Source organism: Callospermophilus lateralis, chromosome 3 (assembly GCF_048772815.1).
Source record: "Callospermophilus lateralis isolate mCalLat2 chromosome 3, mCalLat2.hap1, whole genome shotgun sequence".
In the NCBI taxonomy this organism is placed as follows: Eukaryota; Metazoa; Chordata; class Mammalia; order Rodentia; family Sciuridae; genus Callospermophilus; species Callospermophilus lateralis.
Genome location: NC_135307.1, coordinates 77131175 through 77146897, shown reverse-complemented (window position 1 = coordinate 77146897; position 15723 = coordinate 77131175). Strand labels below are relative to the sequence as shown.

The window sequence follows — 15723 nt, the reverse complement described above, 5'->3', positions numbered from 1 at the left end:
AGAGTGTCTAATGTAGGGAATGTTGATGTCAGAAATGCTCAAAAGTTCTGTTACCTATGTACAATTTTTTTTCTCGTATCTGGCAATAAAATTTTAACATTAAACAAGGAAATCATCTTTGGGGATTAATTTAGATTATAATTAAAATTGCTGTTTTAAAAAAGACAACTTCAGTTTTACAAACACTAAAGAAGTGATGATAAATGGCCTGGTTAATTATAAACGCATTCTTCAATTTAAATACAGTACTGGGAGGGTATTATGTGCCTTTTATAATATTTAAAGGTGGAGAACAGTTTATATGGTGATTGGGAACATGAGACACTCAGGCTGGCCATGTAACACTCAAATTGCTCAACAGTTCCGTCTATGGGCAGTGCATTGCATACATATGACTATAAAAAGTAATAGAATGCAAGGGTCGGTCTAAGTCAATTTTCTTGTAATCCTTTCACTTTTATCTATTGTGAATGGCATTTTGTTAATTTTGGCTAATTACTTTTATGCTGGTGGTAGTTTTATAAATCTTTTTATAAATCTTTATACATCTACATTGAGATGTATAAATCTTTGCTTTTCTACCCTGGGATCCATCAATCTGTTTAAAACAAAAAGGATGGTAGTATCTCCCTAGGCCCAGAGAAAGTGTATACCTAACCCTTATTAACAATGTGATATTAACTTTAGCGGAAACTCCTTTTTAAAAGATTCTTGAAGTCAAGTAGTTTAATATTATCAAGGGAGAAACCTTACAGTATTATGTATAATCTATTGAGGGTGAATTTATCTGTTTCGTTTCCAATGACTTTCTATTTGTCATTTTTGGGATTTTTGTAGGTAAACAGTTATATTCCCTAGCATTCTTGTAAGTCCACAATTCTAATTACTTGTTTAAAGGTGACAGGTGTTTCTTTTTCTGTGCAGCATAACATGAACTTGAACTCTTACAGTTTGGGTTATAACTTCACCACGAAATGCAGAATTCTGAGAGGAGCAACTAGTTCTCCTTTTGGGTGCCAGTTTCTGGTGTGTAGGATATGTTGACTGTAAGGGGACCTGCGTCCTGTCTGCAGAGGCAGGGCTGGTTCTGATCTTCTACTTACCCTGAGCCTGCATTCGCCCCCTCCCACTGCAGCCCGTCCCTCCACGCGGGCCTAGCCATGGCCGAGCGCCCCGAGGCCCCGCCCCTTACGTCTGCGCTCTCGCGAAGGGGCGGGGCAGGGCGGCGGCGCGCTGACACCTGGCGGCGGCGGAGGGCGGGCCGTAGGAGAGCGTGGGCAGGGATTGGCTAGGGCGGCGTGGGTGGGGGTGGAGGAGGGAGAGGAGACGGTTGTAGGGCTCGAGCCAGTGCCGGATCCTGGGCTGCTAGGGGGGCGCGGAGACTGGGGGAGGGAGACAGCAGCAGCATGGCGGCTGGGAGGGAGCCGCACAGCCCACCTTTTCCTCACTGTCGCCGCCGCCGCCACAGGAGTCACTGCGACCCTCTAGTCTGTTAGTTGTGAGCCGCCGCCCATCGGACAACCCTACGCTCCACCGGCCCTCTTTCTTTTCGCCGCCACTGCCAGCCCGAGGGTCTGGCCGGCAGGGTAACTCATCCTCCCACCCCACCCACCAGCCCGCGGGTCCGGACCATGGAGGACGTGAAGCTGGAGTTCCCTTCCCTCCCACAGTGCAAAGAAGATGCCGAGGTAAGTCTGTCCGGCGATTGCCGCGCACAGGCCTCCCCCGTGGCTCTGGCCGAGGTGCGACCCCAGGCCCCAGCGGTCGCAGCCTCCACCTCGGTGGGAGCGCCGTGGCCTCCGAGGGCGTCCCGGGACCTCTGGCGGGACCTCCATCTCAGAGTCACGGCTCTGACCAGTTCTGTCTCCTCCGGAGACCCGGTAGGCGGGTAGCGTCTGGTGTACTTACCGTGATGGGATGAGGAAAAGCAATCCCTGATCCCCCGGACTCGGTGTTTGAGGATTTAGTCGGAGTAAGGTTCATCATTTTTGCCAGAGCAGTGGAAAGCTTTGTTCCTTTTTCTCTTCTCTTCTTTTTTTAAGCGACGGGTAAAGTTGTTTTTAATCTCAGCTTGAGAAATGTCTCCGGTGTCAACTATTCACTGTGGGGACACATGGATTCACACGTGGGATAGACCTGGGGCCTATACTTTGGGAGTGCGTCCTCAAATAGTTTCCCAAAATATTTATTTGTTTTTAGGAAAAACAAAAACAAAACAAAACAAAAAACTGAGTAAGAGAATAAAATATCACAAAGCTAGCTCATTTAATCAGAAGTATTGCCTTTAGAGAAAAGTTAATATTGAGAGTAAAATTGTTTATACTTTGGTCTCCTGATATCCTGATTCGGGGTTCTTTTTACTCCACCCTATTTCTTGCCTAAAGTTTGTATTAGGATTTGTTTTTTCCATCTGTTGCAAATATTTTATGGTATTGGAAACTATTAGAATTTTCTGGAGTTAAATTCTAACAGGATAAGGATCTCAGTTATCTTTGGTAGGAACAAGAAAGAAGTCTAAAATTCCTGGAGTTTTAAGTATATTATAGGTAATTGGGAAAATAAAGCCCCCTTTCGTTAGGAGAACATTTGATTTATTACAGATACTCATTCTTGGTGTTCACTTTTTAATTTGGAGGGCTCCCTTGCTTGTGGTAGTGATGCTTAGAACTACATGTTTTAAGACCCAAGAAAAATTAAATTACACTTTTTTTTAACATATAATAATATGAGGAGTATGATTTTATAGCCTCAAAATAATGCAGTTATGTCAGTGCTTCAGACAACTTTAGAAAAAATGTACCGCATTCCCAATTTAAAGAAATTGCAGTTGACTGAAAAAGTCTTATCAAGCTAATATCATATCACAAAACACAAGAGGACTTTGGAATCTTAATTCTTAATTCCTATTGTTTTTAATACATTGCAGTTTTTCCCTGCCCTAATCCTCAGAATTGGCTTTTAATCTTTTGTTGTGTATATAATATGTCTAACCCCTGAAAAAATTATAAATTCTTACTGGGAATACACCTTTCTTCTTTCCTGTAGGGGTACTGTTGAAAACATGCTGTTTTCTCTATCAGTTTTTTGGGGGATTTTTCTCCACATCATTTCTTTGGCAGACATCACCTGGGTATCCTGTAATTTTAGGATTAGATTCCACAGTTTAATGGCTCAGGCCCACAAGACTGCTTCTATCCTTCTCATTTCAGATGCCAATTACAAGTAGAATTAATTTGCTAGAATGGCTCCCAGAACTCAGGGAAATGTATTTACTGGTTTATCATAATGGATATTACAAAGGATATAGATCCTGGAACAGAGAGACACCTAGGGCAAGGTATGAAGGAAGAGGACACCATCTCTTTGACACCCCTGTTCACCAACCTAGATCATCAGTATTCCTTCAAGATTTATCGCAGAGTTTAATCTTCAGCTGCCTTCCACCTTAATCCACTAACTTCCCAGAAGTTAGTGGATTAAGCTAAAAGTTCTGCAGGCCCTAATCATGTAGTCTTTCTGATGATCAGCACTGCTCCTCCCCCACCTCAGGGGCCCCACCTTAAGTCAGTTTATTAGTATAACTTTGATCACAAGTGGCAGTAGAGCAAGCAATAGGCCAGGGAGGGAAAGGAAAGATAGTGGTATTGAGATTGAACCTCACTATTATGTATTATTGTAATGCACCAATAAAAAAGGGGGGGCATTATGAATAACAAAAGACACTATCAGGAAAATTAAAGGGTTTTTATGGAGGAATATGCCCAAGAATCCTATGTATTTCTTCTTATACAGGAGGTTGATGCTTAGAGCCTAGTTGACAGTGATATTGTCTACTGAAAGCCAGTTCAAACTTTATATCATTAGATGTTTGATCTATATTGATTGCAGGTAACAAAAACCAACTCAGACTAAATTGAACAAAGGAAAAGTACTGGAATCCAAAAAGGTAGTGGTATAAGCTAGTATCAGGGACTTAACAAAACCCCACATATTATACTGCATCATAACTACCTTTGCCTCTTGTGAGTCTCTGCTTTCTCTATGACTTCTTCAAGGTGTAGAGCTTGGTTGTCAGCTGCTCTGGGGTGTCATAAGCTTAAAAAGCTTACTCATGGAAGAATCAGAGTGCTTCTCTTCTATCTTTTTGTATTTGGAACCTAGAGAATTGGCCCAATTTAGGTCATGTGCATGCTCTGTGGATCAGTTACTATAGCCAGAAAGGGATGAATTCTACAAGGGGCACAGTCTAGTTATTTTCCCAGTTCCTTGGCAAAGATGCTTAAGTTTATTGTTGGTATCTTTCCCACCAAAATCATAGCATTTCTATAGATGGAGTGTGCTTTTGAGCTGACAGAAATATAAATAAAGGCCATATAAATAAACCATTGAACAGAAGCATATAATCATAATAAACTGGCTAATAAGCAGAATATTAACTTCCTAATTCCTAGTGTGATATGTAAAGTGTCAAATGGTCTTATGTAGTTAGGGTGCATAGCTGGCACTGTTCCACATAGGAGGCACTACATAGAAAGCTCAATTATAATCCAAATCTTGATTTGATAAAAAATTAAATTCAAGTAAATTTTAGTGAATGTTTTTAATAGGTAATGTGATCAGTCTATGATAGCTTTGATTTTCTCATACCTGTAAGAATATTACTTCCAAATTTCTTGAGAAATTGGTTAGGCATCTTTTTTTTAATTTTTATTTTTTAGTTGTTTTTAGACCTTTATTTATTTAAATGTGGTGCTGCGAGTCTAACCCAGTGCCTCACACATGCCAGGCAGGTCTGCTACCGCTGAGCCACAGCTCCAGCCCAGGTTAGGCATTCTTTACATAGGACAATGCTAGCAAAAATTTAACTGTGTAGTACATCAGTTTGCAAAATAATTGTTATTCCTCTGTTTAAACTTTTTTTTTTTTTTTTTTTATGATTTCCCATTGTTTTGAGACTGGAGTTAACCCTTGACATCTCTGCACCGTCTTGTGTGGTCTGGTACTTGCTTATCTCTTTAACTTCATGAACATCTCTTCCCATGCTTCTTTCTTTTTTGTGCCCATGATTTCTTCGTTCCTGAAGTGCTATAATTTTCATACTCAGGACCTTTGCATTTGCTGTTTTCTCCTGCCATGGCTGCCAGCACCCTCCTTGCCCTCACCTAATTAATTAAATGTTTAACTTGGCATAGAATTAGGCAACATTTCTTCAGAGAAACTTTTTGTGTCCAGACAAAACCCTTTTCCTTGCCCCCCAGAATAGTTATCTCCCAGATAAAGTAAGTAGCATTTTGTGCTTTTTTTATTCTTCTGAGAAAAAGGAAAAAGAAGGTCATTGCTTTGCTAGCAAAAGAGAAACACAGGGGACTCCTATCCCAAAGGCTGTGATTCTGCCCATCCACAGGAATAGGGGGCTTTTATAAAGATGATTTAGAGAAAATGAGAATAGAAAGGAGAGATTAAGAAAGAGAAGGTTAGGGAAAAGAAGACCAGGGAGGAGAAGTTTAGGGAAGAGTGGGAAAGAAGGAAAAAAAAATGTAAGTTTCAAAGCCACAAGGGATATAGTCAGTGCATCCGAGAGAACACCTGTTACAATTCCCCACTGTCAATTTCTACGTTCTATTTCTATGGAAAGTGGGCAACATCTCCAAGCTACTTCATGCTAAAGGGGGGCAAAGTTGGGAGGAGGTAACCCAAAGTCCTTGTTCTTTATCAGGTAGGGTGTGGACAGTTAAGGGCATTCAGCATCAGAGCAATCCAGAGATCCACAGGGTAGATGGCAGGTGACTGGATAAGGCATATATAGGTCAGAGATCATGCTAAGGCAAAAATAAAGACAGCAAGGCATTACTTTTTTTTTTTTTTTTTTGTAAACAATTAGTATTTTAGCCGGTCTCTGAAAACCATAAAGGCAGTAACTCAATCTTAGTGAAAAACAGGTCAAATTCAATATAAGAGGTTAGGAAGATTTGTAGGTCTATGAAATCATACTCAAATTAACTCAGGACAAATTTGTACCTTTTGTAATTAGTATTATTAGGCACTCTTCCACAAAACCTTACCTTTATAGCCTCCAGCTTTACTTACTGTTGGTAGGACTGATACAAGTATACATCTTAAGTTACATTAAAAAAAACATTGCTTTTCCTTTTAAATGTCCATGTAAGACTCTGCTTTTAGGCTGTACTCTCCTGTCAGGTATTTTAAGACCAAGTTGGTCAATTGACCTTGTTCCTATCTAAAGAAGGAAAACAGTGATTTCTTCAACAGTGATTTCTTCCAAAAATACATTTAAATTCTAATTCCAGTGAGAAGAGTAACAAAATTATATATGTGTGTGTGTGTGTGTGTGTGTGTGTGTGTGTATTATAACATTAACAACAGGTTACTTTATTCAACTATAAAACATCAAAAACACAAATAAATACAAACCAAATTTGTTATTTCCATGCGAAACTGAGACTTACAATTTAGGATCCAGAGTATACAGTAGTAATAATCACAAGTCTGAATGGGTTAACAAAAATCAAAGGATAGCCTTAACTCTCTTGTAACTTTTAGCAAACAGTGTTAATTATCAGAAATTGACTCAGCCAAAGCAAACAGATATAAGACAGGTCTTAAAATGACAGTGTAGCCCTTCCATGTCAAATACGATATATAAAAGAGATTACTTATTATCTTTCCAGTAAACTTACATAAACTTTCATTTCATAAACTTTTACATAAAACTTAGCTAAGACTTAGATAGTTCTCAATTGTATACATGTACCTAGTTGCATATATTTAGGGTATCAACTATATTGTTATAATCTAAATAACAGTTATTTAACCAGTTACAAAGTAATCATTTAAGACTTTAAAACAGGTACAAGCCTTAATTCCTTTAAGACTTAGTTTCCCTAAGTAATAAAACCTAAAAAATACAATAAAATTATCTCAATAGATAGAGCAGATCAGTGTATGTCCATACCTTATTTTATCTTTCTAGTTTTGGACCCTTTCTTAAATTCCTATTCTGAAACAGACCTTATGAATGTTATCTGTACTTCTAATTTACACAACAGATTTCATCCCAGGAGAGAGTTGGATAATTCATCATATAAAAAACAAAACAAAACTGCTTTAATCTTTTTTCTCCTAGGTTGTATTCAGGGGTTGGAGCACAGGATATTTTTGAGCCTGACCTGTCTCTATTATCATTATCACAGTGACATCAATTTTGAGTTCCCCACTGTCAGTTGTATGCAGAGGCTCCTTTTGGACCTTTTTCTTATACTGAGCATGTTGATATGCAAAGGAGGAGGCCCTTTCCATCCTTTTTTTTTAGGCTTTCTTGAAGATCCCTTTTCAGAAGTTGCCTACAAAACACAAGTTGGCCTTAATTTCTGTCCCCCCCCCCCCACCTCTGGATGCAGTTATTTATTCTGCCAGTCTTCCCAGGCATTTAGTTTCATGGGATACCATAAGTGCAAGAATTTCTTTGCCCCAGTGAATAATATCCCTGGTCAAATGGGGTCTCCTGTTAGATCTTAAAAGAGGAAGCTATTCTTGTCCTTAGGTCATAAACTGACAGTGCTGGAACCTGCTACCATATTGTCGAGGCGGAAGTCTCCATCCCCCCAGGGGCAAAAGGGGCTGAAAAGCAGGGCAAAGACCAGCTTTTCTTTGGCTATTTTCTACAGCCCAGGCAGCTTTTCTGGGATTTTTCCCCCCAGTTTAATACTGGTGTCCTTGACCCACAGTGAGATGATCTGTGGCTGCCTGGGGCCAGGCTAAGAAACAGTGCTGTCCCTCTAAAATCTGGAACAAGACAGGGATGCCCTCTCTCACCACTTCTATTCAATATAGTTCTTGAAACACTGGCCAGAGCAATTAGACAGACGAAAGAAATTAAAGGCATAAAAATAGGAAAAGAAGAACTTAAATTATCACCATTTGCAGATGATATGATCCTATACCTAGAAGACACAAAAGGGTCTACAAAGAAACTGCTAGAGCTAATAAATGAATTCAGCAAAGTGGCTGGATATAAAATCAACACGCATAAATCAAAGGCATTCCTGTATATCAGCGACAAATCTTCTGAACTGGAAATGAGGACATCTACCCCATTCACAATATCCTCAAAAAAAATAAAATACTTGGGAATCAACCTAACAAAAGAGGTGAAAGATTTATACAATGAAAACTACAGAACCCTAAAGAGAGAAATAGAAGAAGATCTTAGAAGATGGAAAAATATACCCTGTTCATGGATAGGCAGAACTAACATCATCAAAATGGCAATATTACCAAAAGTTCTCTATAGGTTCAATGCAATGCCAATCAAAATCCCAACGGCATTTCTTGTAGAAATAGATAAAGCAATCATGAAATTCATATGGAAAAATAAAAGACCCAGAATAACAAAAGCAATTCTAAGCAGGAAGTGTGAATCAGGAGGTGTAGCAATACCAGATTTCAAACTGTACTACAAAGCAATAGTAACAAAAACAGCATGGTACTGGTACCAAAACAGGCGGGTGGACCAATGGTATAGAATAGAGGACACAGAAACCAATCCAGAAAATTACAACTATCTTATATTCGATAAAGGGGCTAAAAGCATGCAATGGAGGAAGGATAGCATCTTCAACAAATGGTGCTGGGAAAACTGGAAATCCATATGCAATAAAATGAAACTGAATCCCCTCCTCTAGCCATGCACAAAAGTTAACTCAAAATGGATCAGGGACCTTGATATCAAATCAGAGACTATGCGTCTGATAGATGAAAAGGTTGGCTCCGATCTACATATTGTGGGGTCGGACTCCAAATTCCTTAATAGGACACCCATAGCACAAGAGTTAAAAACAAGAATCAACAAATGGGACTTACTTAAACTAAAAAGTTTTTTCTCAGCAAGAGAAACAATAAGAGAGGTAAATAGGGAGCCTACATCATGGGAACAAATTTTTACTCCTCACACTTCAGATAGAGCCCTAATATCCAGAGTATACAAAGAACTCAAAAAATTAAACAATAAGAAAACAAATAACCCAATCAACAAATGGGCCAAAGACCTGAACAGACACTTCTCAGAGGAGGACATACAATCAATCAACAAGTACATGAAAAAATGCTCACCATCTCTAGCAGTCAGAGAAATGCAAATCAAAACCACCCTAAGATACCATCTCACTCCAGTAAGATTGGCAGCCATTATGTAGTCGAACAATAACAAGTGCTGGCGAGGATGTGGGGAAAAGGGTACTCTTATACATTGCTGGTGGGACTGCAAAATGGTGAGGCCAATATGGAAAGCAGTATGGAGATTCCTGGGAAAGCTTGGAATGGAACCACCATTTGACCCAGCTATTGCCCTTCTCGGACTATTCCCTGAAGACCTCAAAAGAGCGTACTACAGGGATACTGCCACATCGATGTTCATAGCAGCACAATTCACAATAGCTAGACTGTGGAACCAACCCCGATGCCCCTCAATAGATGAATGGATAAAAAAAATGTGGCATTTATACACAATGGAGTACTACGCAGCACTAAGAAATGACAAAATCATGGAATTTGCAGGGAAATGGATGGCACTAGAGCAGATTATGCTAAGTGAAGCTAGCCAATCCCTAAAAAACAAATGCCAAATGTCTTCTTTGATATAATGAGAGCAACCAAGAACAGAGCAGGGAGGAAGAGCAGGAGGAAAAGATTAACATTAAGCAGAGTCATGAAGTGGGAGGGAAAGGGAGAGAAAAGGGAAATTGCTTGGAAATGGAAGGAGACCCTCATTGTTATACAAAATTACATATAAGAGTTTGTGAGGGGAATGGAAAAAAATAAAGAGAGAAATGAATTACAGTAGATGGGGTAGAGAGAGAAGATGGGAGGGGAGGGGAGGGGGGATAGTAGAGGATAGGAAAGGTAGCAGAATACAACAGTTACTATTATGGTATTATGTAAAAATGTGGATGTGTAACCGATGTGATTCTGCAATCTTTGTAATGTTTTGAATAACCAATAAAAAAAAATAAAAAATAATAATAAAAAAAAATCTCCCAGTAAAAAAAAAAAAAAAGAAAAAGAAACAGTGCTGGGAGAGTCTGCACTGGGTTTAAAAGATTTAAATCTTTTAACCCTTTTTTCTGGTGACCTGCTATCCATGCACACCAGGGGCAGTGCCTTTTGCTACCTTCAACTTAGTTCCTGACAGTTCAGACCCCTTATCATGCAACTTCATAAATGTCTGTACATATAGAATCTGTTTCATATACTTTATCCCTGACAGACCAACTTCAAGATTGTCTAATAAGCCAGAAAAACCATTTAAAGGCCAGATTGTATTATAGCAAACTGTCTTTCTCTTAGTCTTATCCCGCTAGGTAGCCCATCTAGCCAAGATCAATGCAGCATGGTCCATGTCTTAAAGGGCCAGTAACAGGACCCCCCCCCAAAAAAAAGATGAAAGGATCACCAGAACCAGGGCTGATAAACAGGAACTTTTAAAGCAGACCTGCACATACAATTTTCTTCCACTTACTTTACCTTTCACAGACCAACTACAACTGCAAGATTATACAGTAATCTAGAAAGCTATTTAAAAGACAGATTGTTACAATAAAATATTATCTTAGACTCATAGGGGGCCCATTCTTCAACTGACTTTACTTCTGACAGATCAATTCCAATTGCAAGACTATACAAAAAGAAACAGAGACAACCAGAGAGAAGCCCCAAAACCATACCAACAGATGGGAACCTTTAAATTGACCAGCCAAGAACTTTCTCAAGAGACTACTATAGAATCGATGCAGTACTGGCCATATCTTTAAAGGGGATGGTAACAGATTCAAATGAAACAGACAACCAGAGGGAATTCCCAAACCATAGCCAAAAGACAGGAACCTTTAAAACAGACAGACCAGATAGGGAAAATTCCAAGTTCCCAACTCCCACTTAACCATGACTTCTGCACCAGTGGCATCACACATGTCCCTACAAAGAGGGATCAGATGTGTAGAATCAAGGGTCTCGGCCAAATGACCAAAGTTGTCATGACTTTCCTGAGTTCGGTTTCCTTTTTCTCAAAGTAGAGCAACTGATGGAACAAATTGTGCAGTTCTGGGAGAGAAGGTGGAGTTCCCTTAAGCAAAAAAGAGCTTCTGCAGCTTCTGGAATGGTCCCTCAGTCCCTCCCTTTTCTCACAGGAACAGCTCCTCTGGTTCGGTCCAAGGCAAACTCATACCATCTCCCAACTTCTCCAGCGGTTAGCTCTCAACAAACTCACTAGCACCATGAATCCTTAGCATGGAAGTGAGGGTCACTTAGAGCGCCAGACCTGCCCAAGAGAGCTGGAGTAGGAGCTGCTCTTGGCTACTGGCTGGCTTGCCACATTTGTACCCCAAGGTTTGGTCCTTGTCCTGGCCGCCAATCCAATAACAAAGACAAGGTCTTGAGAAAAAGGAAAAAGGTTTATTACTTTGCTAGCAAAGAAGAAACACAGGGGACTCTTGTTCCATAGACTGTGATTCTTGAACTTTGTACTTTGAATACTTTTGTAAAAGTTATTCTCGAAAATTTTGGTCTAGTCTATTTTCTATGATAGACTGAACCTTTCATAAGGAAGTTTAGTTACCATTCAGTTCCTATCTTATTTGCCACTGTCCTGTCTGTTATTATATACCAGACATTTAACAAATATGAATCTTGACTGGCTTTGACAGTATAGTCTTATTTGTATCAAGAGTCTACTAGATGCAAGGAAGAAAAAAAGAATAGCTTATAATACCAGTTTTTAAGCAAATCAGTTTTATATCTGGATTGGTCTTTTTTTTTTTTTTAAGAGAGAGGAGAGAATTTTTTTTTTTAATATTTAGTTTTCAGTTTTCAGTGGACACAACATCTTTATTTTTTTTTTCATGTGGTGCTGAGGATCGAACCCAGTGCCCTGCACATGCCAGCCGTGTGTGTTAGCGCTTGAGCCATATCCCCAGCCCGGGATTGGTCTTTTTTTTTTTTTTTTAATTTATTTATTTTTGCATTACAATTCTTAACTGGATGGGTCTTATAATTCAAAAATTATTAAATTTCATTTGGGTGTAGTAGAACACCCTGTATTCACAGCAAACTCGGAGTTTGAGGCAAGAGGATGGCAAGTTCAAGACCAGCCTCAGCAACTTAGTGAGTCCCCCAATAACTTAAGAACTAGGAATGTAGCTCAATGGTAAAGCACCCTTGGCTTCCTCTAGTACGCCCCCAAAATCACTGATTTAAAAGTCTCTTAATTGAATGCTGTTCTGACTCTGTGTTCCTCCTGATCTCATTTTATTTGAGTGAAAATCCCCTTTTGTTCTTTGATTTAAGCACAGGCTCAGTTACATGTAGGAACTAAAGAAAAGGGATTTATTCTGGAAGGGTCTACCATTTTTGGAAGAGAGAGACTAAGCATATAATCTGTTTTCTGTTTTGATAAATGTCCCAGCTCAGGTATGGTATTCTGATTTCTTCCCCCACCCCTAGCCAGAACTGCTCCTCCTCTTTTCCACCTATGTAAAATTTGAATTCTGTGTTGACATTTCTAAAATTTACACACTTTAGTTCATCTAATCCATCTGATGGTAAGAATTATGCTTTATCTAATGGTTATGGCTAATGTCCTTCATTGGTGCACTTAATACTATACTTTGTAAATGGATGGATTTTAGGAACAGCCTGGGTAGGTTGAGATTAAGAATGAGTGTGACTGTCTAGATGTGATAGGACATGACATCCTAGCTACTCAGGAGGCTGAGATAGGAAGAACATGTTCAAGGGCAGCCTGAGCAACGTAGTGAGACCCTGTCTCAAAATAAAAATTAAGCCAGGCACACTGATGCACACCTATAATCACAGCTACTCAGGCTAAGGCAGGAGCATCACAAATTAGAGGCCATTCTGAGTAACTTGGCAAGACCCTGTCTCAAAATGAAAAATAAAAAAAGGCTAGGAGTTTTGCTCAATGGTAAAATGCCCTCGAGTTCAATCGTCAGTACTGAAAGGGAAAAAAAAAAAATTTTTAAGCGCTAGGGATGTAGTTCTGTGCTAAAGTATTTGCTTAGCATGTGGTAGGCCCTCGGTTCAAGCCCTAATGCACAAAAAAGAAAGAAGGAGTGTGATACAGACAAGTCTTAGTAATATAGTCATATTCAGACAAATGGATTTCTGGTAGAGCAAAACTATGAGCATGAATAACCTTTAAAAAATCTTGATCTAGTATGGTAAAGACCCTAGGAGAGGGCTGGGAATATGGCTCAGTTGTAAAGTGCTTGCCTCACATGCACAAGGCCCTGGACTCAATCCCCAACTCCACCCACACACAAAAAAGACCCTAGGAGAATGAGTAACCAAGGCATGTTTAAGGTTTCCACTATAGACCAACATCACAGAGTGTCTTAGTCCATGTTGTATCACCATTAACACTACCATAGACTAGTAAGTTAAAAGAAAAAAAGTTTATTTTTTGGCTCATGATTCTGGAGGGGCAAGGTCAGGGTACTGCATCTGATCATGACCTTCTTGCTGGCAAAATCCCCGAGTGGTGCAGGGCATATTGTGACAAAGAACAGAGAATATATGTGTGTTTATCAGACTGTCTTCAGTTCTCTTCTTCCTCAGGATTCAATCTTAGGGGCCTTATCTAAACACAGTCACTTTTAAAAGCTCTCACCTCTAAACACCACAGAGGGATTAAATTTCCACCTTGTGGATATGAATTTCAACATATGAACCTTGGGAGACACCAAGCAATATCCAAACTACAGCACAGGGTTAGGGCAATAAAGAGGGTGATCTCTAAATTCAGGATTCAATTTTGGCAATAAGAGTGGTTCTAGGGGCTGGGGTGGTGGCTCAGTGGTAAAGTGCTCCCCTAGCATGCATGAGGCACTGGGTTCGATCCTCAGCACCACATTAAAAAAAAAACTAATGTATCCACCTAAAACTAAAGATACATAAATAAATAAATATTTTTTAAAAAAAGAGTGGTTCTAAATAAAATTTTCTGAAAGGAAAATTTCCTGAAAGGAAAGCTTTCTGTATTTCAAAAGAACTGCATGTATTACAGCAAGGCCTGATTTTCCCCATATAAAGCTACATACTTAATCTGTTCTGTAAATAGTGATAATTTTCATACAACTTGTTTTTTACTCCTATATCATTTTTTGAATGAAATACAGAGATAGTCTGTCACATTCTGTTGCCTGCAACTTTATGGGAAGGTAGAATCTTTCTGAAATCTGCTTTTGCATACAAATTTATATAAAAAGAAAATTTGTATTCTATCCTAAATGTTTAAGTTCCTTCCTGCACATTGCCAAGTTGAATAAGTTCAAGAAATGCTGTTCCAAAAGTATGCTGCTTTACTTTGAGTTTAAATTAAGGTACTTGAAAAACTACAAATGTGGGGAGAGGCTTTCTCTGAACTCCTCATGTCTTACTATGGATATGTCCTCCAAAAGGAAATTATCTGTCATCAGTTCCCACCCAGGGAGTGCGATCAACTATGGAAGATTAACATACTAGGGGAGAAGAAATCAACACCATATCCAGACAGATTTTATCACAAATTTTCATAAATCCTTCTAAGGGCCCATTCATCTTTCCTGAAAATCATTCACTCTCCAAAGTTTGTTGTCTACATCCCCCTAACTCTCTTCTCCTAGGAAGAGGGTATATATGCTCGTAAGTCTCACTGGTGCTTTGGTATTTACTACCATGCATGGTAATAAATTTTGTGTACCTTTCCTCCTATTAATCTGCTTATTAACAGTTAATTTCATAGACAGTTTTCATATCCTCAGAGGGTAGAGAAAAAGTCTTCCCTCCCCTACACAAATATTTCCTACAATACTTGTATAAGTGTCACAGTTTTTTGTGGTTGTTTGTTTTTTACTTTGATTACACTCAATCACAAAATTAGTGATTTCATTTTAGGCAAACTCAAAAAAGTATACATTTCTTTAATTGTCTTTCTTCTCATAGCTCAAATTGCTTTATGAAGATAAAGCTGTCCATTAGACTACTTGAAAATCTTTTGAAAATGATCAATAGAATCTAGTGTTATGGTTCTCCTTAATACACATCAATTGTGTGCATATTTTTCATAAGGCACTTAATATTAGGGGTACCATGACTAAAGGGTGCAGAATCTTTGGCCAGAGTTTTAAAAACTTTTCTTTATTAAAAAGAATACTTAGCATATTGGTAAATTAAAGAGGCAGTTAAACCAGGTATTGTGTCACAGCTATGTAATCCCACTCAGGAGGCTGAGGCAGGAGAATCACAACTGTGAAGACAACCTGGGCAACTTAGACTCTAAGTCTATCTCAAAATAAAGTTGTATAGATAATAAAGGAATGGGGATGTAGTTTATTGGTAGAGTGCTTGCCTAGCATACATAAGGTCCTAGACTCAATTCCCAGTACTGGGGTAGGAGGCAATGAACATTCAATTTGATAACATTTCCTCCTCTTATGGCTTGGAAATGACATTTTTATTTCTATTTTGTTTGTCCTCACAAATCATTGTTATTTTGTGTAGTCAATACTTTTTTACATATGTTCTCCATAAAATTCCCTCTTACACTGAAAGGTTGTATTGTGTAGTGATTAAGAGAATGAACTCTGGATTCAGACTATCTGCACTCAGAATTAAGGTTCTTTTATCTAAAGTAGAAGTAGAAAATAGAAACAA

General features: G+C 38.9%; 1 protein-coding gene across 1 annotated transcript in view; it reads left to right on the top strand.

Annotated features, from left to right (window-relative positions):
* The first annotated feature begins 1357 nt into the window (after positions 1-1357).
* The window catches only part of Styx (serine/threonine/tyrosine interacting protein), a 33643-nt gene continuing 19277 nt past the window's right edge, over positions 1358-15723 (top strand). The window contains exon 1 of the mRNA XM_076848378.2: positions 1358-1688. Within this exon, the coding sequence (XP_076704493.1) occupies positions 1632-1688 (57 nt within the window). The 5' untranslated portion in view covers positions 1358-1631. The remainder of the gene's footprint in view (positions 1689-15723) is intronic.